The sequence below is a fragment of the Delphinapterus leucas genome, chromosome 5 (assembly GCF_059928025.1).
Source record: "Delphinapterus leucas isolate spDelLeu-1000000601 "Yukka" chromosome 5, BTC_Dleu_Yukka2, whole genome shotgun sequence".
Lineage (NCBI taxonomy): Eukaryota > Metazoa > Chordata > Mammalia > Artiodactyla > Monodontidae > Delphinapterus > Delphinapterus leucas.
In genome coordinates this window covers 128,722,070-128,748,026 of record NC_143133.1, presented here as the reverse complement: position 1 = coordinate 128,748,026, position 25,957 = coordinate 128,722,070, and the positions used below count along the sequence as shown (strand labels likewise).

The window sequence follows — 25,957 nt, the reverse complement described above, 5'->3', positions numbered from 1 at the left end:
TTTGGTCCAAAACTCACTCAGTAACATAATAAAAGACACATTTATAGCTCTCATCACTTAGGAAACGCCAACAGTATTAGCTGTATGCTAGAAACAGGATCAAGACCAAACATATACTTCTTATTACAGATCACAATAACCCAGTCAGAAACTTGAGTCCACAATCTCTCTCCTGACAATTTGTGACATGAACCTTGGTTTACAGATTCCTACTGATGGATTTATTTGGCAGAAACACATTTATATACACCCAACTGGACATGGATATATAATTTTCATATTTTTAGAGGAAATATTTTGTCCATTCTTGCAAGAGAATGAATAAAATTATTTCCCCTATCCTTGAGCAGGAGAGAAGGGCCGTTATATTTCTAAGGCCTGGGCCCTCCTTACCTTGGAGGGAGGGTGTGACAGATTGAAGATTACATGCTCTAATGATGGCCGCATCCATATGTTTATTCAATCTCATATGCTTTTCTTACCAGATGATTGACACTCCTGTCAATGGGGTTTATGTTCTCTCCCTAGAATCTGGGCCTTGACTAATGGACATCTCAGAAGGGATGCTATGTGATTGCCAACGCTAAATCATAAAAAGGATGCAGTTTCTGCCTCTCACTCTTATCCTGAAGGAATATAGGGTTGTGTTTTCAGATGGAGGGGGCACTGAGGGTGAAGTGGTGTTGACAGCTACAAACTCCAACATTTTTGAGGTGCCGTCTTATACTACAGGCAGCATGTGGGCTCAGAGAACTTAGATTTTAATTCAATTCATGTAATGGGAGCAGAAACTCTGAAATCTGTAGACTGAATAGTCAATAGAGAAAAGAGGAGCTTTGCGTCTCCCTGACCTTTTTAAACTAAACCGAGAGAGTTTTCATTTTGAAGACTCTCCAATATCCCAAGAGTGGAAGTAGAGACAGAAGGAAAACCCAGACCACAGTAACCTTACCTTTCTCCGTGACCAAGACATGCTTTACAGGTGAGATAATATCATGAGATAGAACTAGGCAACCTCTGACCCTTTAGTTCCAGGTTGGAAAATAACTGTCTTTCAACGTGAAAGGATATGTATGCGAGTTTTTGATTAATGGAATAATTTCTGATTTACTCCTGTTGCCTTTGGCATCTCGTTTTGAGGGTCATCAACACCACGCAAGATACGGACAGTGAAGAGCCTTGTGGTCTGAGCCGACTGCTGAAAGGCCCCAGAGTTTTCTACCACAGGAGCGCAGCCATTAAGTTGCTTCCACCTCCAATCCTCACATACTGAATTCCTGATGGTTGTGTGAGGACGCCCTCTCCCCCCATACTGTAACTCCTAGGGGGCAGTCTGAGCACCTCAGGATGAATTACATCAGAGAACCCCAAGCTGAGCTCAATGAGCAGTTGACACTCCTGTTTCACACCCATTTGGACCCCCATGACTTCTCCAGCCAAGAATATCATGTGACCTATTGTTTTGTATTAATAAACATTGAACACTGGTAGACTTTTTTTTTTATCCTGCACTGACATCTGGTATTCTTTGTCATGCTCATGTTGCAGAGCTCACAAACACAATAGGTCAAAGTGAAAGGAAACAACAGCCTGACATGTTTCATAGGAAAAAAAGTATTTTCTTAAACACTATTTCAGGTCAGGTGTACTTCCCTCAACTATTGGTTCCAAACATGATTTAGGGGTTTTGGATAAAGGAGGAGGTTCATTTCTATATATCGTATCTCACCATATATCATCTCCTCATGTTGTATATACAGATTTTATATACTATCTATTTTACTATTTTTCTTTTGTGTTCATTCACTCTATTTTTCATGGTACTACCCACTTAAAACTTTCACATCTCATCAATGAATGTGTGAAAATGTACATTCAAGTTTACCAATATTGTGATAGTCTAGTGACAAATAATTTGTGACATAATACAAGATACTATAAATACGTAGGAGTGCAAATATACACTGTGACATTCTAGGCACTGCATTTTCCTGTTTCCATCCTCTAACTTCTAGCTTGAACTCTCGAAACGGTCAGAGCTTCATCTTCTGGGCTCCTATAGTAACTGATAATAGCTCCACTGTGGCCTTTTTGATACTGTTGTGTTTTGTGGTTTATATATCTGGGAACCTATTAAAGGTTAGAGTGTGGGTCATTCACATTTTCAACACCTGCGTGTCACATAGGTGCTTGGTTCAGGTGCCTAATTTATGTTTACTGAAAGGATGGCTCTTCTGATGTCATTTGAAAAAAATCTATTATGGTTTCTTAGGTTAAGATTCTGGTTGACATTTGACTTAGTGGAGAAAATGTCCCCCAATTATGGGCAGAGTTGGTTATTATGCCCTGGAAAGTTCTCAGAAGGAGATATGATCTGTTTCTGCTTTTTTAAAATTGAGAATTTACCTGCCAAGTCATTTGTGTCTCTGTGCTTATCTCTTTAGTATTTCTAATGTTTTTCCCAGAGAGGAAGTATTAATACACTGTGTCTGCCTTCCTTTCTTTCTTTAGGCACATCAAAAATGCCGATGGTTTCTGTTCTGTTGCAATATACAGCCTTGGAAGATAAATCAAAAACCTTCTCAAAATGAAACGATTATATCACTTACGAATTCGTAATTACTTGAAATGTCTCAGTCCACATTTGGCCAATGCTATTAGGATTAGTATCTTTAAATGAACGTTTCACCTTCAAGGGAAAAAAGAAGTTGTACCAGACCTTGGTTCTGTCATAAAGGAGGATGTAATTTAAAATTTATACCTTCCAATAATTTTATTAATTATTTTAAAATGTGCTCAAGGCTTGTTCATACATTTCATGAGTTATGTTTCTAAAGCTCATAAAAATTTAACTTAATTATTACAAACACTTGTGAGGGTAGAAAGCAATCTCACTTGCTAGGAGACAAGAAATAACTTTTGGTCAATTTGTGTAACTGTAATTTCAGATTGCACATAGAACAATGCCTTCATACACCCAGATCTTTTTTTTTCCCCTTTTCCCAGAAAAGGGCAAGTAATTTTGTACAGTTTCAGTAGGTATTCTCCTATTTTTTCTTTTGCAGTCTTGGCATAAAATTACTCATTTTGATTGTGAATATGAGATTTGCATAGAGTATGAATGGATATTTTGGTAACTTAACCTGTTTTTTTCTTCCTCCTATTTTCCATACTACTTGGAAGAAATATATTTAAGTGACCCTCATTGTCTTCTAGAAATAATTGTCCCCCCTTTTTTTTTAATACTCCACCCTTGGTTTGAGAAGATTTGTTACCTTTATGAGGGATGCACCACATAACACTTCAGAAGCCTGAGTTGATAAAACTTTGTAAGGGGTAACAGAAGAATGAGTTAGGTCATAACGAGAAAACCACTGGGTTTCATTGAAGTCCTATCTAACGTCCTCCCATTTCTTTTGTCATCAGCGTTTTGTGTACAGTAAAGGCAGCCTTGGTGAACTAGTTACGTAAGTCGATGATAACACTGAGCTTGAGTGGGTTTGAATCTCGGTGCCAACACCAACTAGCTATATGCACTTTATCTCCCTGCATTTCATTTCATCTGTAAATTGCATTTCAGCTTTCATAGGTAAAATGTGCAACATAACACTACTACTTACGTCACAGAGTCATTGTGAAGAGTAATAAGAAATGTATATAAGAAACTTAGAATAATGACCAGTATGCAGTAAACACTCAATATACCTGAGCTATTATCATTAACAGCAACAGTCTGGAAAAAACACACTAAAGTATAATCATGTATATATAAATTTAGTTGTGAGCAAGGGACAAATAATACTAATTGTCCCACTTTGTGAATGGGGAAGATGAGGCACATAATTTCATTAAACCTTTATCCTAAGAGCCCTGGGAAGCGCAGGTACCTGAAGACATCTTGTAACAACCTAGTGCCTATTTCATACCAGGAAGCTCCTTTACTAAAATGACACTTTATCATACAGTATAGAAAATCTTACCTGCATATGAGCTACATTATTTACACCAAATGGTTTTCCAATTTTATGGAGTATTCTCCCTAAAGGGAGGTGAGAATAATAATAATACTGGAAGGTGAAGCAGCACAGCTGGATGTAGCCAGCCAAAAGAGAAAGAAATTTATCTTAAGTCCCATATTTTATCATTTAAAAATGGGCACTCTGTCCTTTGATTCCTCGAACAGTCAAATTCTGGTAACACTTGGCATTTTCAAATTGGGTGATTGAGGAGAATTCCATAAAGAGATTTACACGGATGTAGGTAGGTTTTAAGGCAATCGCAAAACAGTCGTGCAGTACCAGGGGTCTCGACACAGGGTAGGGTCCAGGACATCCCTCTTAGGCCTGAGGTCAAGGGCAGGAGCAATGACCAGGAGCCCGCCTAATGGAGAGGTCTGGCAGGGGTTTCAGCTTGGTTGAGCGTGACACAGCCAACACAAGGCCTACAAATGAGGCCAATCCGGGAAATAAACGTCCCAGCCTTACTGTCTCTTCTCCCTGCCACCCATCTCCAGCCAGCAAGTGGACAGGCTGAAAGCAGTGGGTAGAAGCACGGCAAGGGGGCTTGTGGTACCCATCCCTCCAAGTCAGCCTCCAAGTGCACAGAACGGGATGAGTGAGGGTGAAGAGTGGATGGGTAAGAGCAGAGGGGAGATACCCAGCGTAACTACAAACATCTGTGTTCGCTTCAGTGTTAAAGTGACTCAGGTACTCACCCATTAAAGCTACCATCAGATGTTTCAGGAAAATCGATACTTCAGCATGGAAGGCTTCCTGTTTCCTGGTTTGGATAGCAAAGAAAGAAACAAACCCTTGACTGAGCAACTCATCTTTGGCAATTTCAAATCCCTAATTGAGAGCTGTATTAGTTTTCCATTGCTATGTAACAAGTTACCAGAGTCTCAACCACTTAAAACCGTACACATTTGTTATCTTAACAATTTCTGTAGGTCAGAAGTATAGGTCCAGCGTGTCTGGATTCTCCTCCAAGTCTTGTCTGACTGAAATCAAGGTGTCGCAGTTCTCACCTGAGTTTGGGAGTTCCCTTCCAAGCTCACTGGCTGTTGGCAGAATCCATTTCCTTGCCGTCATAAGGCTGAGTCGCTGTTTTCTTCCAGTCATCCCACGGCGGCTCCTCTCAGCCCCTCGAGGGTATCCCAGTTCCTTGCCACGTGGCCTCCTCCTTGCCAGCCAAATGGGATGCTTGCTTTCTCCCAGGCCAGATGGAATGCGTCTCTCCGACTTCTGGGACCGGCGTGGGGCGAGGGGGGGAGGTATCTTTTAAAGGGCTCACGTGATTAGGTCTGGCCCGGGCAGATAATCTATTTTAAGGTCAGTTGACTTGGCACCTGAATTACATCTGCAAAATCACCCCACAGCAGTGCTTGATTGAATAACTGGGGGAAGGTGCGCCCGTATCAGAGGCCAGGAATCTCCAAGGCCATCTGAGAATTCTGCCTACCTCAGTGGGTCTGAATAAATGGAAGGGGAATCACCTGGGACTCTGTCTCCAAAAGCCGTGGAAGGTCTGATGTGGTTGCTGACCTCTAAAACCTGGGGTAGCTTTGGGGCCTCTGGACTAGCTGCAAATGCTCTCAGGGTCCAAGCAGGTAGCAGGGCTCAGTCACATGAACTTCCAGTATTTTCTGTGCACACAAAGCTTTATGTCAGGTGGCAAGGTCATCATTGGTGACATCGTCTATTTCAGTTTGGGGAGCCCTCCTTGATTCAGCAGGCACGGGTCATTCAAATTGCAAATGCAGTCTCAACGCAAATTTCAAATGCCCAGTCTCATGGGATAATCACTATTCTGTTTACGATTGAAAGTTCTCTCTTTATCAGCCAGACCCACAGACCCACATGAAGAAGGGGGCTGTGATTTGGAGTCGTGTTTCTTTCCACCCCTTAAAGATTCTGTTTCTACCAGATAATCTGGATGAAGACCAGGGAGAGACAGGAAAGGATGGGATCTGGAAAGTTCATACTTTCCCGAGTGTTGCACTCTCTCGCAAGGGTTACATCGAACCCGCCCTCACGTGCGTTCTGTGGATTCTTTAGAGAACCCACCTCCGCCTCCCCTGCGTGCAAACACGTGCTGCTCCTGGGCGCAGGCGCACACACCCAGGCTCCCTTCTGCCCACGCACACCTCACCAGGGATCTCCAACTTGCATATTTTTTTAGGCAGGTGAAGTACTCTCTTCCAACTCTTGGATGTAAAGCTCCTAACTCAAACCCTGTGAATCTGAATCTGTTGTCTCCTCCAACAGCATGCAGCTGTGGCGGACAGAGATTTGTTAGTGGAGTCGAGCATATTTTCATATGTTTCTGATGCTCGCTTGTGCAGTTTGACAAATCTCTCTGTTGTATTCATCTTTTTGTAACTGATTTGTAGGTGTTCTTCCTATTTTTCTAGATTCCAATATTTTGTCAGTTATATCACTTCTCTTTTAATTTGCATAAGGAATCTTTTATCATCTCTAAGTTTTAAATATTCGAGTAAAGTTACCAGTTGTTCCCCATTTTTTTCCTCCTTTTTTGAATTGGTAATATTTTAATTAGCATTTAACTTTATATTTAAAAAATCATACTTGACGTGACAAAGAAAATCTTTTACTAATTCTTAAGGATCTGATAACGCTAAACGTTTGAATAGTGTTATCCTTATGTTTTAAACAAAAAAGGGAAATATGCTTAAAGTGACAATTTAGGTATGTCATAGTCATGTTTAAAACCATTCTTAGTACTTTTCCAGATTTATAAAAACTTACTAAATAGAAGAAAATAGCAAAATGCCAGCCTTTTTATAATAGAACAGTAACGTTCAAGCAAACACAAAGCTCAAAGGAGTAGGGGAAGGAACTAAAATCTGTTTTACCTGTGGCATTTAATCCTCACAGATTTGCAAAGTATGTATTGTTAGCCTCAATCACAGGTGAATGCACCGAGCCTCAAAACGATTAAGGGCCTGGGCCAAGGAATTTAGCTTTAAAGCTCAAATTTGAACCCAGGATTCTTTAGTTCTAAGCCCGGGTAATTACCACTATATCTTTCTGAGACTCCGTCTCAAGTCAACACTGAAAAAATATTGCCTGAAAAAAACGTGCATTTATATACAATACCTCCCAGGGTTGAGATATATGTGGAAGTCCCCAACAGAATACCTAGCCCTTGGCCATTCCTCTTTGTACTGACTTTAGGCAAAAAGAACACAGATAATAAGCAAATACTTTCCAACATTTTTTAAGAAGTCTTATCTTGCTTCGAAACACCTAGAATATCGTCGACAATGACATTCTGCTTAGTTTTTTTTTTTTTTCTTTTTGAATGACAGGCCAAGGTTCCTGTGCAGTTTGATTGAGAGGTGTCAAGTGGGGATGAAGAAAAAAAGGCGTAGGAAAATATGCTCTCTTGGAAGCTAATACTACCACCAGAAATCTCTGAGCGCTTGCAGCTTTCATCCTGATAATACGAATTTCTACTATGTTAGTCCTGCATGATATATTTAGAAAAACCAGCTGTAGGACATTAAGATAATTCAAAGGGTCTAAAGAATTTAGAACTCTGTAACTTAGCCCACTGACAGTCTAGAATGGTGTTGAGGAAAATCAAACAATGTTGGTATTCATGAGTTCATTAAGAATATATGCTAGACTGAAAGCGATCCTATATGGTTTACAAAAGGCATATGCTTCACAAGAAATAAGAGGTATTTTGAGTTCACAATCAGTCCAGTGAAACTGGATTACGCTAAGGCTGTTCTTGTGTTTACTACTTAACATTAAAGATGTGGGTGAGTGAGAAGAGTTGGCTGGAAATGGCACCTAATGATAGGAATGCCTGCTGGTGGGACATAAACAGCTAGAGGCATAAGACAAACCATCTCAGCTCCCCCGAGGACCCTTGCGTCATCTGACATCTCCGCGAATAGCATTTATATCTTTGGAAATGCACGAAGTTGAATTTGCCAAAATGAATGTCTAAGTAGGCAAGAGTTAGGTAATGGCAGCTTCAGGACATTGTTTTAGGGTGAAATGGTGTGTATTTATCCATATAGAGTTGTTGGAGGGAGAGCATGGCCCTTGGAAGTTTGGAAACAGTCACTGTTTAAAGTTCATGGAAAATTCACTAAATCATTTTTTGAGATTTGGGGTTAATAAATTTTATATCTATACAGCTGTCCAGTTCTTCAGTGAATTGAACACAGATTCAAGGAGGCAAAAGGGGATCTAAATATATTATTAGTTTTATTAATGATTAATCTGGATTGGAGGCCATGGCTAGGTTTTCTGTCTCCTTCTAGGAACCTAAACTGCAGGATCCAGATTTATTTACCCAGGAGTGGGCAGAAAAGCTGAAATCACACAGCATCACACCTGGGCGGCCATGGGCAGAGGCATGAGACAATATAAGCCTGAATATAGGTTTCCATGCCTCCACAGGAGTAGATGTACCCTGTAACACCCCCACCCCCGTGTTTCCATGGATGTCAACCTCTCATCACCTCTCACGGAGCAAAAGCAAAAGTTCATACGTGCACACACACACAAACACACACACACACACCACCGTGCCATTGAGAGCAGGGAAAACCACTGCCTCTGATGACCTGCAGGCACTGTTGATTCCATAGGAATTCTATTTTAATCAACGGAATAAACCCTTTCATTGTAAATACTTTCAGGTCCACTGCAGATACCTAGCAGAAGTGTGTCACACTGAAAATCAACTGATTCTAAACATCTAGGGCTGAGAGAACAATTTTGACAGCAGTGTCAGAAACAATAACAACAAAAAACAAAGACTGTAACTTTTTATCTATATTACATTTATTATGGAAAGTAAAATGCAAAAAAATCATACTTGACATTTTTTTCGAGGGTAAAACTAAGTCATCACTTGAATTTCATTCATTCATCTATTCAAAAATCAAATCCAAAATGAGGGTGGATGTGTAGGTAATTTCAAAATCTTCATCTATCATAACATTCCAACTTTTCTAGCAAATGAAATTTTATTGGTAGGTCAATTTCCTTCTGGAGATGGGGGCTTTCTTAAATAAACAATTTAACGACCTTTGTATATCAACATCATGAAAAGACATAACTTTAGATTCTAATGTTGATACATTCATAAATGGAATTTCATTTTAAATATTACCGTTTCTTCAGTGATTTAACATCACACTACAGTTTTGGTCTTTCTCTTTTGAGTATTTACACATATAAATGATTCTTATATTGACAGCTATAATTTTTCTGGTTGGCACTTAAATTAATACCTATCTTCCAAAATAATTACATAAATTTATCTTTTAAGCAACAGTAGATATTGACATCAAGATTTCATGTATGCTGCTCTTATAAAGAAGGTTTTTAGTAGTTAAAAAACACAGCTAGCTATAGTTGTAAATGTAGTGTTCTTATGGTTGTTAACCTTTTTTTAAAATCTAAGATATAAAGATGGCACATTCAGTCTTTAAAATATGAATATGTATTAAATGGTATTATTAACTTTCTACTGAGAAGTGGTTATATTTGTACTTTGCCACACAGAATTTTCTATTAATGGACAATTCTGGTATTTCTATTCATAACTTCAACCTAATATCCAGCCAACATAATTTTTAGTGTCAAGGGATCAGGGTCAAATCGTACTGGTTTTAGGAACCAGATCAGACTTTTTGATGTCTAGTAGAGTACTTCCTTTTCAAAGAAATGAGAGAAACTAAAACAACATCGATTCACTGATTGGAATTATGATAAATTGACAAACGTCATCCAGTGTTGGCATTTGCTGGCTAATGACTGTAATCTTGTTATCCAGTCCATACAGTATCACCTGTTGTCAATAATAGTAATTTATTTGAGTCCATCTTAAGGAAATCCTAATTGCTAGTATCCTGTTATTCTACCAGCATCATCTATAATTTTAAAAAATAAAATGTTTACTCTATGACTTCTCTTTGGCGTTGCTAAACGTTGTTTTGCTGATCTCAAGAGAATGCCTGCAATCATGCTTCACTTCGATTATACACTCTTTTGAAATCTAGGGATACCTCTCTAAAATGTAGGGCTTTTATCAGCCTGTGCAAATAAACATACTAATAAATGCACAAATGAAGTCTATGAAACATAATTGGTTTTCCCTGGTGTTTGACATTTCCACATATAAAATTAGGTGCTTAAAGAACAGCATTCAATCTTTGAAGCTGCTCAAGTACCTGTCTGTGCCTCAGTAAGATACCAACTAGATTTTCGTGACTCAGTGGGTCTGGGCTTTCCTAAGCGCCAAATCTGCTACCAGGGAGTAACACCATTTAATGGGGAGCATCTGATCTGATATTAATATATGTAAAACAGAACAGTCATGAAAAGATGCAGTTTTCAATTAGTTGTTTTAATTCGTGATTGATTTAAATATACCAGTATGAATAAAATGCATTTATGTGCATATATATGTGGGTAAGCTATTTACGGTTGTTACGTATACATTTTTATGTGTAGAAAATGAAAATACACATTGATTAGCCCTTTTGAGGCTTGTGAACAACTGTTTCTTCTTCCTGCTTTCCTGCACCGCTTTGAAGATTTAGATAATTCATACAAGGTATGTACACAATCACACCCATAGTATGTACGTCGTAATCACACACTTGACACAGAGAAGATGTGTGAGCAAATGTAAATCAACCCGGTGGTCAAAGAACTGACCTTACCTGTGACTAATGGTGGGGAATTAGCCCTGGCATATTTAGTAACATGCCAATGAACTGATGACTACGTTCAACCTTTGTGATAATAACGTTATCTACTCTCGGAGAGGATTAAAAGAAAAAACAACAGCCATTTCTGACCTTCAAAAATGAAAGGACAAATTCTGTTACTTAACACACACCCACACCCACACACACACACACACACGCTTTTGTTGGTTTTATTCACTTTCAGCCGTGTGCCTACCTAATGACAGAGCTTGGCCTTAAAATGGGATACAGTATGTTATTGTTTTCTACACATAAAAATAGAAAACCAACGACTTAGAGACTGTACACGCTCACAGAACGTACTGACGTACAACCAGCTACAGTGTAATAGTGTTCGCACGTTAGTCCAGCAGAGATAAATACACTTAGAAATGTAGTAGTAATTGTTAGTATATTTCCTTCTTGAGTTTTCAGGCCCTGTTGACCTTTCTCGACCTCAGGCAAAGGTATTTCCAGATGCCCTCAAAAACAAGAATTAGCCTTTCCTCCCCTGTAGGGACTGAGGTATGATTGTAATACTGCAATCTCCTGATCTACCAACATCCTCTTAAGACATGACAGAAAGCATTATGGAAAATAATTTACTCAAAGCTGTGGTTAAAATAAATGCCAAGAAGTCTAAACTGAAATCATTAAGAGACACTGATAAACATGGGTTAGCCCCCTTTGCTCATTTCATAGTTTGCTCTGTTACATAACACAAAAGCAATATGAACCAGAAAAAAAAAAAGTTTAACTGCTCAGAAGTTTTGCTGAAAAATAATTTAATTTTCAGAGGAACAAAGGGTAATGCTAGCAGCAGTGTTAAAAATCAAGCTATCATTTTCACCCTGAAGTAAGACGATGACCTACCCACATCTTAAGAGACTGAGAAAGAAATTAGCATTTCTCCCACATTTAATTCTCCTCAACACACTTAAGTCACCAGGGTATCTCTCGTCATAATTATCACCATGCCGGTTGATCATCAGTATCTTTTTCTGAAGTGTAAAATATGTGATCTTTATTCCAGCCAATCGATTTTGAGCTTGAACCCAAAAGGATACTTGATGAAGAATTAGTATTTAGAAACGCCCATCTGGAACATCATTTTCTGTAAGGCATTATTTCAGGCCCCTTTTGTTATGAGTACTCTCATTTTAGTTATTTTGCATTTGAGAACGCTTTTTTTTTTTTTTTTTCATAGCTAAGGCTGGTAATCCTCTAGGCAGAGTTAACTGAATTCCTTTCCTACAGGCTAGTGTCCAGGAAGAGTAATTACCAGACATTTAACCCTCCATTTCAACCAAGTTTCAGGTTGAAGCTGTCTTGAGTTTTAAGCTAGCAAGATTCTTGGTGATTCCTTCGGTCTTGGCTAGTGTTAAGACAGAGCTGTTAACCATAAAATCTAACGCTCACTCACGAGTGCTGTACCTCTTTAAGGAGCTCCTAAACGAGTTTTTCCGGCAAGAAAGCAGACATTATGCCTTTTCTTATGTTACCCTGTGGGTGACGGTCAGTCTTAATGGAGCAAACCATAGTGCGCCCATGACAGATGCACTTGCTGGTATAACTGCCTCTTTTTGGCACATTATTGCTTGGCTTTAATTTCATTGTCAACAGTCTTTATTCTCATGATGAGTAACTGAGATATCTGGGTCTTAAAAAAAAAACACACCAAACATGGGAATAACATCTTGTTGCACCATTCTGGCCTCCACAGTCATTTCACCAAGGCCTGCTGTTATTTCAATGTCCTTTGTAATTATCACCTCGATTTACCTAATAGCCAACAGTAATTTTTCAGGGTTTGTTGTTGTTGTTTTTAATCTACACATATGTACAGATGTATTGGATTTGCTTTGAGAGAGGTTAACTGGTTGTGGCTAGTGAGCAGTTTAGCTGGTGAATGTTCACAGTTAAGAGCAGCTGTAATGAACTCTGGCAGATGTCACTGATTGCGAGACAGAATTTTTCCACCTCCATCCAACTTCATTTATGTCCTTGGCTATTGCAAATCAAGTTTATTTCTGTAGCCAAGGAGAATTTGTTTCTTCCAAGCATAGGATAAAGTTTAAGGAAATCTGTTTCAGTCTTTACTAGACTATTTTTTTTCCCTTTTGCAAAAATGTCTAAAATTTTGTAGACATCGTTAAGCCCATGTGTCTGCACAGATGACATTTATAATTACTCAGCCGGTTGCGGAATTTCATTAAGAAGGATATAGTTACAAAGATGGACAGGAGATTCGGCATATCACCTGTTATTTGCTAGGTGGCAGCAGCTGACCCACCTGTGGAGAGATTCAACCAAAGGGGCCATACATGGAATCAAAGAACATTGCTAACAGAAAACAAAATGCTCAGATATGAATATAAAATAGCAAACACTGAGGCAGACGTGGGCAAGACTTCTGATTCACGGTGTAGACAAAACGGGTAGAGACGAGACGGTCAGCTCAGTTATCCAAGATACTGCTGAGTTCATTGTATTACTATCACAAAGGGAAGTTCACAGGCTTCATTTCTCAAATACCACTTAGGACAAAGCTGGAGAGAGTAAACAGCGCCATCTCCATGGCAGCATTGTAGACGATTAGTAAGTCAGACAGGTAGAGGCCTACACAAGGCTACAAGTGCCCAATTTTCAGTAAAATCACATATATGCAAATCTTACCCTAATGTATTGTTTTTCTTTATACTGATTCTTAAAAAGTAGACAAGGGATGTGGTAAATTATGTGGTACTAGAAATGGACACATTTTTTAACACTTGCACAATATGTAGGAGGAAGAGAAGACAATTTCTCACATTTTGGCAGCAAAACGGTAACGAAGTGGATACAACAGAACCAAACAATTTACATTAACGGCATACTCATATATGTCCTCTGTAAACAAATTTTAAAGTCACATCGTATTCTAGTCTTCACATGGTATATATACAGGTATTCCCCGAATGATAGGAACTCCTAGAGATGAGAGGAAGAACATTAGAATAAGCTAGGAAGTATAAAACCTTAATACTCTGAAATGCAACCCAAAGCTGTCTTCCTCTTCTGCTGTCTACTTTCAGATAAGCTCTTATTAAGAATTTGGTTCCAAAATTCAACCTCTAGGTATATGTTACACATGCATATTCGGTCCAATTTACTTCAGTTATGATACTTAACCTATAACATGGAAAACAATGGTATCCAAAATAATAAATATTAGACAATTCTATAGATTAAATGTCATCAAAAATCACATTGTAGTCAATATAGCTGACTTGTCAAGGTAGGAAAACACAGTAATAATTTTTATAAATATTTTTATAAATTTTGGATGCAAACAAAAAGCTTCTGGTTAACTTTGACCTAACAAAATGTTTAACTTATACCACTGATCCAAAACACAAAGCTTAATTAGGATTTTACTGTATATAAAGTAGTTGGTCTGTGGCATCACGGGTAATAATCCAGAAAGACATAATTAGAAAAGTACTGAAGATACATAGATATGACAGTTGAAGGGATCACATTTTTCGTATAGTCATAAAGATAGAAAAATCAATATTTAAATTAAAAATTCTAATATTCACTGGGTAAGCATCTTCACATTTTAAACATTTAGATGTTCGAACTCATCTCTCTTTTGCTACTGGTTTAAAAAATATCTTATACTTATTTACCTAATAAAATATCTCCTCCATTTATATCAACAACTAAAATGCATTAAAAAGGACCAAAACATAACTAAAAGAAATTAAGGAGAAAAACAGCTTTTAACCCAATGTGTGTCATGCAGGTAAGCAAAAGAAGAGCAAGTTCAAAGAGTGTGCCATGAAAATTATTTTGAAACTTCATTTGTTGAATGAAACTAAGGAACCACAAATGATGTCCTGAATGTGTACGCTGTGTCACAGATGGAAGTGAAAGAACATTTTCAAATCAAGGTTTTGTCCTGAGGGTCCTTAGGGGATCATAATGCGGAAACACTGCCGTCTTAAATGGGCTCCTGTTCACTGGAAGAGCTACTTCTGTGACTTGTTTTTCAAAGCTGTTCCTTCTATAAGATTCAGTTACACGAGAAGAAAGCTTTTATAACATTTTGTGACAGTCTTTAGAGCGTGGTAAAGATCGAAAGTAAAAAATTAAAGGTTAAGAAGTCAAGGTTAGTTTCAGTCCCAAAGAAAACCAGCTAAAGTGACTCCATCACACATTAAGCTTTCATTTGAGGGGCATAACTACAACACCGAATTCAGTTTTAATTTATTGAATTTTCTTAATTTATTTTTAATGTGTGACCAATGCCTACAAGTCTCTTCAGCCTCTGTTTCCTTTTACTATTTATATAAATCATGTGGTTACTCCAAACTCATGAAAACAAATATTATTACCAGATGCTGAATTCTTCCTTTTCTCCTCCTATTTTAATGCAGGGAACAGCCTGTTCCAGCCAGTTCAGAGCAGAGGGTGACCTGGGGCCCGCCCATCTGCAATGGGTACTGCTGACAGCTGCCACTGTGTACAGAAGGTGTTCTCCGTGTGTACACAGCACGTGTGAGGGAGACAGCCAGTGAGGGAGACAGGAGGGAGGTTACATACTGGCAAAGGCGTCTTCTACAGAAGTGACATGAACACTACGACACATGGGTATTTAAGGCCCAAAGAGAGAGTTTTAGACTCAATTCGTTAATAATAATTTGACTGCTAATTTGATGGTAATTTCTACTTTAGATAGCCTTTTTACTAGAGGCCAATTGGTAAGAAACTGAAACATGTGCTTTATTAAAAAATTCATTGCAAGTTTCAAGTCTAACAACTCTAAATGCCATTCTCCAGCTCTGAGAATGCTGTGACTGGTCTACTTATACAGGCTTCATCGACAGTCCAATGGCTTTGAAAGCAGTCAATGGCTATTTACTAATTTAGGTTATGTCCAGTGTGGCTTGTGGTGTTAAAGCTTATGTATGAGATCCACGCACCCCCATATATTCAGAATCTTCAAAAGAGAATTAAAAAAAAGCCAAAACAGAAACTGTGCATTTACTGCACAAATGGCATTTATGAATCTCTGGAGAGAGAATACTGCTCACCAAGGGCAGTGCGTTTAGAGAAGGCAGGCAATGCCCCTCCAACCTCTAACAGTGATTTTCTAAAAGCAAGGTGGAAACCAGCAACCTCCCTGCAAGTCCAGGAGGGGAAGCCTTTCAAGGACCCACGCTCACTCCCCTCTTCCTCACTACCCTGACTCAAGCCACTATTGGTCACCCCAGCCCAGTGCCCTGCACAGCACTCATGGGCCCCAGGGACACGCTCCCCTTATGGAGACAGGAGAGGGCTCAGCTCAAACAGGTGCCTGTGTTCTCAAGGACCAAGCCCACCCAAAGCTCAAAGCATGTTTTTGTAAAGGCGGCTTCTTTTATTGGGTTTGAAGGATGAGATATGATGGTATTTCTCTTAAAATCAAGAGGCTTGCAGAGGTTACCTTTTTACCACAGATTAGACGTAAGTAATTAGACGATATTAGTCTACATACAATAACAGTAAGCGAGCTCATTTCTATTTGACTACATTTGCTATGAGAAGCTACTGAACCAAATCAAAACAAAACCAAAAAATGCATCCTGTTTACAGGAGTTTCAGTTAAACCTGTTGTTTTTTGTTACTCAAGAGGCTTTCTTTTTTTCAACACAGAAAAGAGTGTTTGGTAATTGGCTGTTTATAATTCCTTACCAGAACCATAACTTTCTCAGTAGAATGTCATTGGAGAACACCTGAACAACATACAATTTAGCATTATCAATCATTTGAGGGCTCTCTTCAAGAATTCAGTCGCACGTACTTCCTCTAGGGTAAGGAAATATGAATTTAATCTAGTTACAATCACAGAGATGACCCTTTCCTTCAGTGCAGGAAAATGCGTATATATAAGTTCATGTTTTATGTGGGCAGTACTCATAGTCAGATGCTGTGCTAATTGCTTTCCTAATATGACTTTCTTGCGCTTATTAACGGGTATAACAAGGCTCATCAAGAGGGTTATCTGCAGATGTTTCCAAATAGTACTGCATATTTGGCACTTCATGCATTTAAATGCTTTTATTTAATATCTTCTGGCCGAGGAATGAGTCAAATTTGTTTCCTTTTTTTTTTTTTTTTGCGGTACGCGGGCCTCTCACTGTCGTGGCCTCTCCCGTTGCGGAGCACAGGCTCCGGACGTGCAGCCTCAGCGGCCATGGCTCACGGGCCCAGGTGCTCCGCGGCATGTGGGATCTTCCCGGGCCGGGGCACGAACCCGTGTCCCCTGCATCGGCAGGAGGACGCTCAACCACTGCACCACCAGGGAAGCCCTGTTTCCATTTTTTACATGGTATTTCTCATCACCTACTTGAATTTTGTGTGGTATCAGCATTCTTATTGCAATGGACTAGAGAGTATAACCGTGTTTTCGCTAAGAGTGTTTTTGCTATTTCTAATATAAAGCAGGGATTTTAATGGAAATACCACAGTGTGATAAATTGAATGAGTAATACAAAATGACACGGGTAATGATCATGTTATTCTATAAGCAACATCATAGTAAAAAACCCACTGAGTGTTACTTCCTCTTAGTTAAGGTCGTAAGCCTTCGGCGAAGCTTGTTACTTTTCTTTCTTTCAAACTGAAATGATGTATTATTTATGGACCCCCAATCCAAGGATGCCACAATCCTTAATAGCAGTTTCCTCAAGTTAGTGCTTTCTCTTCCTGGTCTCTCAGAAAACACTAAGCTTTGACATAGAGGGCTATCTATGAAGACCGTAAAAGCATACAAGGGCTCCCGTACATGTTCCTTTTCAATCTAATACAGAAGAAGGAGCAGGACGAATGCAGCAGTTGGGCCGTCGGAAGTTCTGCAACATGGACTGGAAAACACTGGGCTGCCTGCCTTTGAGCTTCTTATTTGAAGAAGTATCCGAGGAGATGGATCTCCGGCTCTGGCTGCTTTGAGATTTGATTAATTTCTCGTGTTCCCTGATTTGTCGTTGTAAGTGGTTCTGGATGGCGACGCCCAGGGACTCTGGGTCCAGGGAAGCGCCGTACACCTCCCAGGTCATGCCCTGCTCGTCCCACACCACGTCCCGGACACGCTTGGACTGTTTCAACTGCAGCCTGGCGTCAGCACCCAGGTGCTTTTTCTTCTCTCCCGGAGTGAGTCCCACCTGGGCGGCAGCTGCCGTCACGTTTAACTTCTGCTCCTTGAGGAACTCGCTGACCCGGCTGGCCCGGCGGGGACTGGCTTTGACGGAGCGAGAAGGGGTTCTCTTGCCAGAACCGGGACTGGAGTCCCCCATGGAATCAGACGGCAGGCTTAGGCTGGTGGCTGTCTTGGGCTGTCTATTTTCTTCCACGCCGCCCTCCTGGCTCCTCCTGACTGGGGAGGGTGTAGGACTGGCAGCTAATGCGGTGCCTCTACTTTCTTGAGATTTAGGATTGAGCAGTACAGTTTTGGCCTCTGCCCTTGCCCTCGGGTCCAGGATATCGGTGCCAGAAGATTCTTGTTCTCTTACTATCTGAGGAGATGCAAGCTTCTCCTCTCTTGCGTCCCCTCGATTCGTGAGATCCAAGTTCCCGGACTGGTCAGCTCTGCTGGCAGGGCCACAAGAGTTGGAGAGTTTCCAGTCTGGGTCCGGTTTGTGGCCGTTGGTGGTTCCCACTGCAAACTCAGATGGCTTCGTTTCAAATTTCCCTAATACGTGACTTGTTTCAGCTTGACATCCTGCACTGATAGAAATCTGGTCACTGAGGCTAGCTTTCAGGGAGGTAGAATTAGTACCCGAAAGTTGTCTAGAGGCGGGCTCTTGCCCCACCTGGGTCATTCCCGCTGACCTCCCATCTTCTTTGCATGTAGCCTGAGCATTACTGGATGCCACGTGGATTGATGAGGTTTTAAGGACCTCAGCCGGTAGGCTCGCTGATTTACCTTCCCCCCGGAAAGCCGCAGCTGACTGGATGTGCACCTCTGGCGTGATGCCAAGGCACTGACCCGCCTCCCGGGGGGCTGGGGTGCTTGCAGACAGCTCCAACGTGTGGCTTATGCGGCCACTGCCGCTGCAGACGACACGCAGCTGCTCTTGTTCGAACTGCTCTGGAGCGGGGGTTTCCTTTAAGAACGCAGTGAGAATGCTGGGGCTGGTAGACACCGATCTGCTCTCGACACTGGCCACTGCCTGCACCTCAGCATCTTGCTGAGCCCTGGGGGGAACTTCCTTGATCTCATTTTCAGCTTGGCTGGTCATCGTACTCACTTCTCTGAACCTCGACCCCTGAGGCTGTGCTGGCGGCAGCATCTTCTCTGGATCCGGAGGAAACACGGACCCTTTGCTAGGGAGGTGGGATGACTGAGGCGCCACCGAAGTCACGGCCTGGGGGTCTGAGGTCGTGGGAGAGGGTGGTCTGTTCTCCGAACATCTAACTTCTCTGGCTGGAGATTCACAGGACCTTGTCTGGGAATCGCAAACGGCTTGCTGCCTTTCCCCTTCAGGTCCACCTACAGGAGCGGAGGCAGGACTGAGCGCCTTGGCTGCTGTATCTGCAGGTTGCACCATTCCCTGGATCGTTTCTTGAGAAGGAAAATAAGGGGGCACCTGATCTTTGCCACGGACCCCTCCCAGCGGACAACTTGACTTCTCAGCTTGCTCTCCGTCTGCAGTTCTCTGTGATTTCACCAGGGTGTCTTCAGGTCCTGATGGGAGGCTGGAGTTGGGCTGGTCCCCTGGGATGGCCGGGTGGGTGTGCTGATTGGCTGGTATGGTGAATGCTACGTGTATCAGATCCTTTCCTGCAGCAGAACACGGGGCTGGCGCTGCGGGCTCCCTGCTCCCTGGCAGCTGGGTATTGCCAGGAGAGTTGAACGTGGGAGATGCTTTCCCCACCTCGTTGACAATGCCAGCAGACGACATGGCTGGCTGCGCGGCCTCCTCCTCACTGGCCTGCATCAGGGCCTCAGCAGCTGTCCTGGGACTGAGGTCTGGCTCTGCAGGAGTGCCAGAAAGGCCATTGGTGTTCCTACCCAGGACGGCTGGTTGAGGCTGACGTGAAGCAGCCTGAACCTCTCCCAGGTCCTCTTCTTTTCCAGAAGCTGCAATCAGGGAAGTTTTAGCCGATCTCAGAGGGTCAGGTACAGTCCCCATGGAATTTCTCTTTGGGAAAATCTCAGAGCTCTCCCCTGAGCAGCGCTCCCACTGGGAAGCAGTCGTAGCTCACAGTGAAGCTGCAATCAGAGATGATTCCTCTGAAGGACCAATCTGTGAATCAAGGAAACAGTACCATTAATACAGTACAGTATTTGCGGATTGAAACTACACCAAATTGTCACTTGTATGAGATCTCATAAGCCCATGAAAACTTCTCTTCCCGTATCTCTCTCTTTTTTTTTTTTTTCCGGTACGCGGGCCTCTCCCTGCTGTGGCCTCTCCCGTTGCGGAACACAGGCTCTGGACGCGCAGGCTCAGCGGCCATGGCTCACGGGCCCAGGCGCTCCGCGGCGTGTGGGATCTTCCCGGACCGGGGCACGAACCCGTGTCCCCTGCATCGGCAGGCGGACTCTCAACCACTGCGCCACCAGGGAAGCCCTCTTCCCATATCTCTTGATATAAAAATAGATCTTGGGAAGAAAGATTCTGGAAAAACGATTTTAATTATACAGGTATTATTTTGATATATTAGTTTCTGCTTGCATCCCATCGCTGTCTAGCAAATAGGTTTTTAACGTATTTACCTACGCACTTGATAACTACCTCATTTGAGTAATCCAATTTACCAGGTATCAGAAAATCCTATAAAGCTACTGTAATCAAATGAATAAGTATTGAAATAGGCCTAAACAGATATGCGGAATAGAATATCTAGAAATAGATCCAGATATAAATGAGGATTCAATATATGATAAAAAAGGCATTTCAATTTGGTGACAAAAGGATGCGTTATTTAATATAAGGGGCTGGCAAACTATTCAACCAGAAGAAAAGAAAACCGGATCTTTATTTACACCAATTCCAAAAATAAATCTTAGATGGACTTAGAGAGATTGAAGGTTAAAATGGAAAATAAATAAATAATCCTGTTAAGAAAGTGTAGGATCATAAATATAATCCAGGGGCAGGGTAGGAAGGCTTCTTTTGGCAAAGGCAGAAAATACAAAATCTATGAGAGAAAACATCAGCATAGGTGACTTAAAAATGACAAAACTTTTGCATATGGCAAAAGATGACGAACAGATACAATAGGTTTAAAAACGTTTGCAACCCTGGAGGACAGGCAAAAATATCTGTAATATAGCAGAAGCTCTTAAAAATGTACAAGGAGACAAAATAATCCACTGGAAAAATGGATAAAGAATATGAAGGAACAGTTTGCAAGATAGGAAATCCAATAGCCAACAGTCTTATGAAAAGATGATCAAATTCATTTGTACTCAAAGAAATGCAAATAAAGTAACAATGAGATTTTACTCTACACCAATTGCACTTGCAAAAACTTTACAAAAAAATGTTATAACAGCATGGCCTGGGGAGATCTAGTGAAGGGAAGTATTTTCATTAATTGTATGTGCAAATGTGTATTGTTGCAGCTTTCTTAGGGAAGCAGTTTAGCTTTTAAAACTAAAAATACACAGGTCCTTGACCCAGTGATCCTATCCATAGAAATAAAATACCAGCATATGTAGATATACGTACAAGTATGTTTACTGAAGTACTATTTGTAGAGACAAAAAATTCAAAATAAACGGATCTCCTTGATTAGGTGGAAAGGCAGAATAAATCATGACAAAGCTCTATGGTAGAGCATTATACAACCATTAAAATAAACCGTTAATTAGACTATAACTTTTCACTTGGGAGAAATTTCCCCAAGGTATGGCTGAATGAGAAAAGCAAGGTACAGAGAAGAATATATATGTTTTCATTTCTGTAAAACAATGACCTAAAACGCTACATATGTATGTGTTATGTGGGTGTGTACAGATGTGTTTATGTATGATTATGTAAATTCTAAAAATATACAGAATGAGACATACTAGGTGGTAAATGGAGGGAGTGTGATGACTTTGGAAACAGGGAAAAAGAGATGGAGGTATCCAAAAGTATTTTGGATTTTAAAAGTATATTTTAAAAAGTATATCTGAATTTTTTAAGTATTTATGAAAATTTATTCATGTGAGTTTATGCATAAACATTTTTTTAGAAAGGAAAACCAGACTCCAGCAATGGTTCAGAAATTAGATGACTGTTTTAATATTACCTCTATCACTCATAGGTTCTGTGACCTCATGGGAATCACTTAATCTTTCTGCACCCCAAATTAACTCATTGGTGAAATGAATTATGTGATTTCTAAGGACTCCTCCAGATCCAAAAATCAAAGATCCTACTGTTTTGCATGTGTTGGATAATAAATCAAACAGCACAAACTTAACTTCAGCTTTAGGGTCAAAGTAAGGCAAAGGCAAATCTGGTTGAGCCCAGATTTTGAAAATAAATAATCTTATATTTTGGTTCAATGTTATTTGGCTGATCTATCATATGACATCTAACAATAAATCCAGCTTATCTTCTTCCCCAAACCAGCTCTTCCTTCTAACTTCATTATTCATATTAATGGGTTAAATATGCTTGGTCTTGACAGCTTTCTGCTCATTCAAACCATGTCCCCAGGTTTATACTCCATTTCTTCCTTTCTGGAGTTTTCTATCGCAATCACTTGTTGTGGCGCCAGCCCATCTTTCCTCTCCCTCTTTCGCACCTGTCTTTATTATACCTTTAGTCCTCTCTCTGAGCCCCTCATCCTCAAACAGCCTACCCATTCTTCAAAGCCCCACTTAAACCCCATATCCTTTCTGAAAGCCTTCTAAGGCCTTTCAGGTCATAAAGTCTCTCTCTCTTTTCAAAATCCTACAGCTATGGTCATCTGCGTCCTTTGTATTGTGCTTTTTATGTACTGTTTTTGTACCGCTGTTACTTGTATAAATGCCTCATTTCTCCCAAAGTCCTTCAAGTCTCAGGAGGGAAGGGAACTAGCTTATTGATTCTTTTCTCTTCACTCCACAGGACACAGTGCAGGGTCTTGTGCACAAAAAAGGTGTTAATTGATTCCATTTCCCTCCAAAATGGCCATTATTAAGCCCTGCCAAACTTCAAAATAATAAAAAAATTTAACCCATGGCATGAAATATTAATGAAAACACAATTTAAAAGAGTGCTATTTTTAGAAATAAAAACATGGTTGTATCTTAGTTTTGAGATTTTATGTATCTGTAATCCAGGTTTAGACAATTAAAAACAAGTACATGGGCCACCTGCTACAGAACGCTGGAAGGTCTAATAAACCCAGGAGGACAGAACATCTCCCGTGTTACTCGGCTGGAGCCAAGAAGCCTGGCTTGCCAAAGGCGACTATAAAATACAAGCACCTCAGAGTTCAGCAGCTGAAAGTTGAAAGACTTAGAAAAGACGAGGGACTTCATTAAACTCTCAGGAGTCATTGAGTTTACCCCCGTTTCCCACAGAGAGCTGATTGGACTGGTTTATTTTTGAAAGGATGTTTTCTTTTGTTTGCTTTGTTAATAGTGGCCAAATTATCCATCAATTCAAGAATCAAGAAGAGGGACTTCCCTGGTGGTACAGTGGTTAAGAATCCACCTGCCAATGCAGGGGACATGGGTTCGAGCCCTGGTCTGGGAAGATCCCACATGCCGTGGAGCAACTAAGCCCGTGCGCCACAACTACTGAGCCTGTGCTCTAGAGCCCGCGAGCCACAACTACCGAGTCCACGTGCCTAGAGCCCATGCTCCGCAACAAGAGAAGCCACCGCAACGAGAAGCCCGTGCACCGCAACGAAGAGTAGCCCCGGCTCGCCGCAACTAGAGAAAGCCCGTGTGCAGCAACAAAGACCCAACGCAGCCAAAAATAAATAATAAATAATAAATTAATAAATAAATAAATTTATTTAAAAAAAAATCAAGAAGAAAAGCCCAAATTGCTTGGCTATCACCTGTAATTCAACATCTCTTGATTCAAGGATAGATAGGAAATCAACACTACTCAAAACATATCTGCTATTGTAATTGTCACAGCACCTCCAGGAGCCCTGGAAAGACTGCTAAAGCTCAGGAAGCAGCCCTCCCTCATCTGCCCCTCGCCTCTGCAGCCAAACAGCAGAAATCTATAGTCTCTAATGGGTTGGACAAATAGGTCATTTAAAAAATGTAATTACTTGGTGGTTTAGAGTGAGGAGTAAAAGTCTTTAAAAGCAATGGGAGTCCATTGTGATAAGATTTAATAACACCTAAAAATGAGCTTGCAAACAGATGATCCACAGACTGAATAAATTCCTTCTGCAGGTCTGTGTGTCCTGTGTGATTTTCCCTTCCCTTCCCTCCCCTGCCTCTTCCCCTCTCTCTCCTTGCCCTTTTTCTCTTTCCTTTCCTTTCTTTTCTTTCTTTGTCCATTGAATTGATCTTTCATAAAAATCCAGATTTCTCTCTTGCTTCTCTTAAAAAAAAAAAAAACACTCAGAAGGTCATTTCCAGGTAGCAACACTAGGTGGCGCAGATAAGGGCAGTCCCTCTAGAGGGCAGGGACGCTCCCGACTCCAGACTGCCCATTTCTCACCTAGCCCGCTTCACTCCTTTACATAACTTACCCCGGCTCCAATGCACAGCTCAGTTTGAGAGCTCTGTTGTAAGTGCACTGACACAGTGGACTTCCCAACCTAATTTTCAGTCCTCTGAGGACAGTTTGGCACTGTGTTAGCCTCTTTAAAAAAACTCATATTTAAGCTTTGATCTCTGTTAAAAGAAAAAATTATTCTTATACTTGTTAAAAATGATAAGGAAGATTCAGAAAGATTGAGCTCAACTCCACATACATACACAAGAATGTGTGGGGATTTATAACCAAGGGGTAGGTTTGTGTTGGGGAGGTTTGTCAGTGGATGGAAAATGATTAAGAACAGACATCAAGGGCTTCCCTGGTGGCGCAGTGGTTGAGAGTCCGCCTGCCGATGCGGCAGACGCGGGTTCGTGCCCCGGTCCGGGAAGATCCCACATGCCGTGGAGCAGCTGGGCCCGTGAGCCATGGCCGCTGAGCCTGCGCGTCCGGAGCCTGTGCTCCGCAACGGGAGAGGCCACAGCAGTGAGAGGCCCGCGTACCGCAAAAAAAAACCAAACAAACAAAAAAACAGACATCAAGGATCGGGGGATTATTGCTGAAGGCAGGTCAGGTGATCAGATATCACCTGGGGGATGCTGAAGGAGGAGGAATTTGATTGGATATTGAAAATGATCAGATGCGATGGGCGGGAGTATTCTCTCTAAACTGGCTTAGCAGGATTCTTGCTCTGCAAGGACAGACAGGGAAGCCCAAGACTGAAGCCTGATTAAGAAGTGGGCTCAGAGGAGACTGACTGAAGTTCGGTAAAGGAAGGAGTCCTCATCTTCTCATCAGCACCAGCAAATATGGAATTTCTTATAAGAGTCTCTGGAGCATTATGACTTCTTTCTGAATTGGGCATGGATCCCATAGAAGCTAATGGTATCTCTAAGTGAGTTTGTCTTTAAGTCTGATGGGAACTGGATGCTTGACAGCAGGTCCCTTTGGCAATTTTGCCTTTAAAATTATGAGCAAAGATTTAAAGCCTTGTTCCAGCAATGCAGCAAGTCTGCAGGGTACACATTAACGACTTTTTACAGGGAAGGAAACTGAGGTTCAGAGATTAAGTAACCTACTCAAGGCTGAATACATCTAATTCCAGCTGAACTGAATTCTAATGAATGGTAATGCCTGGGCCCCTTCCATGTGCTTCCTTGTTATCTGTAACTCCGGAAAGAAAATGGAAAGAAAAAAAAGTATATCTATCTATCTATCTATCTATCATCTATCACCTATCATCCATCTATCTTCAAAGGGGAGGGAAACTTCTTTTTGTAAGTCGTTTGCAACTTAGCAGCAGCCTGGATGGTACTAACACCGATTACAGTGACATTCATAACTGGTCACTTTATGAAAAGCCCGGCTTGTTGAAAGCTGACATCACCTCTGCTCATTCTGAAAACAGTAGGTTCCACTAGGCTGCCACGCTACCTAGTTTCATAACAGACACCCTTGCTTAATAAGACAGGTAGTGGGGAATCTCAGCCCTTTGTGACTTTCTCCAAAGCTGCTCCGGTGGGAAAAGCATTAGACAGAAAGA

At 41.0% G+C, this 25,957-nt stretch overlaps 1 protein-coding gene across 1 annotated transcript; it reads right to left on the bottom strand.

The window, feature by feature from the left end:
* Positions 1 to 8,722: 8,722 nt before the first annotated feature.
* On the bottom strand, positions 8,723 to 20,125 carry GPRIN3 (GPRIN family member 3). Its single transcript, XM_089912472.1, has one exon. The coding sequence runs from the start codon at positions 19,897 to 19,899 to the stop codon at positions 17,563 to 17,565; it is 2,337 nt and encodes a 778-aa protein (XP_089768598.1). The 5' UTR covers positions 19,900 to 20,125; the 3' UTR covers positions 8,723 to 17,562.
* Positions 20,126 to 25,957: the final 5,832 nt, after the last annotated feature.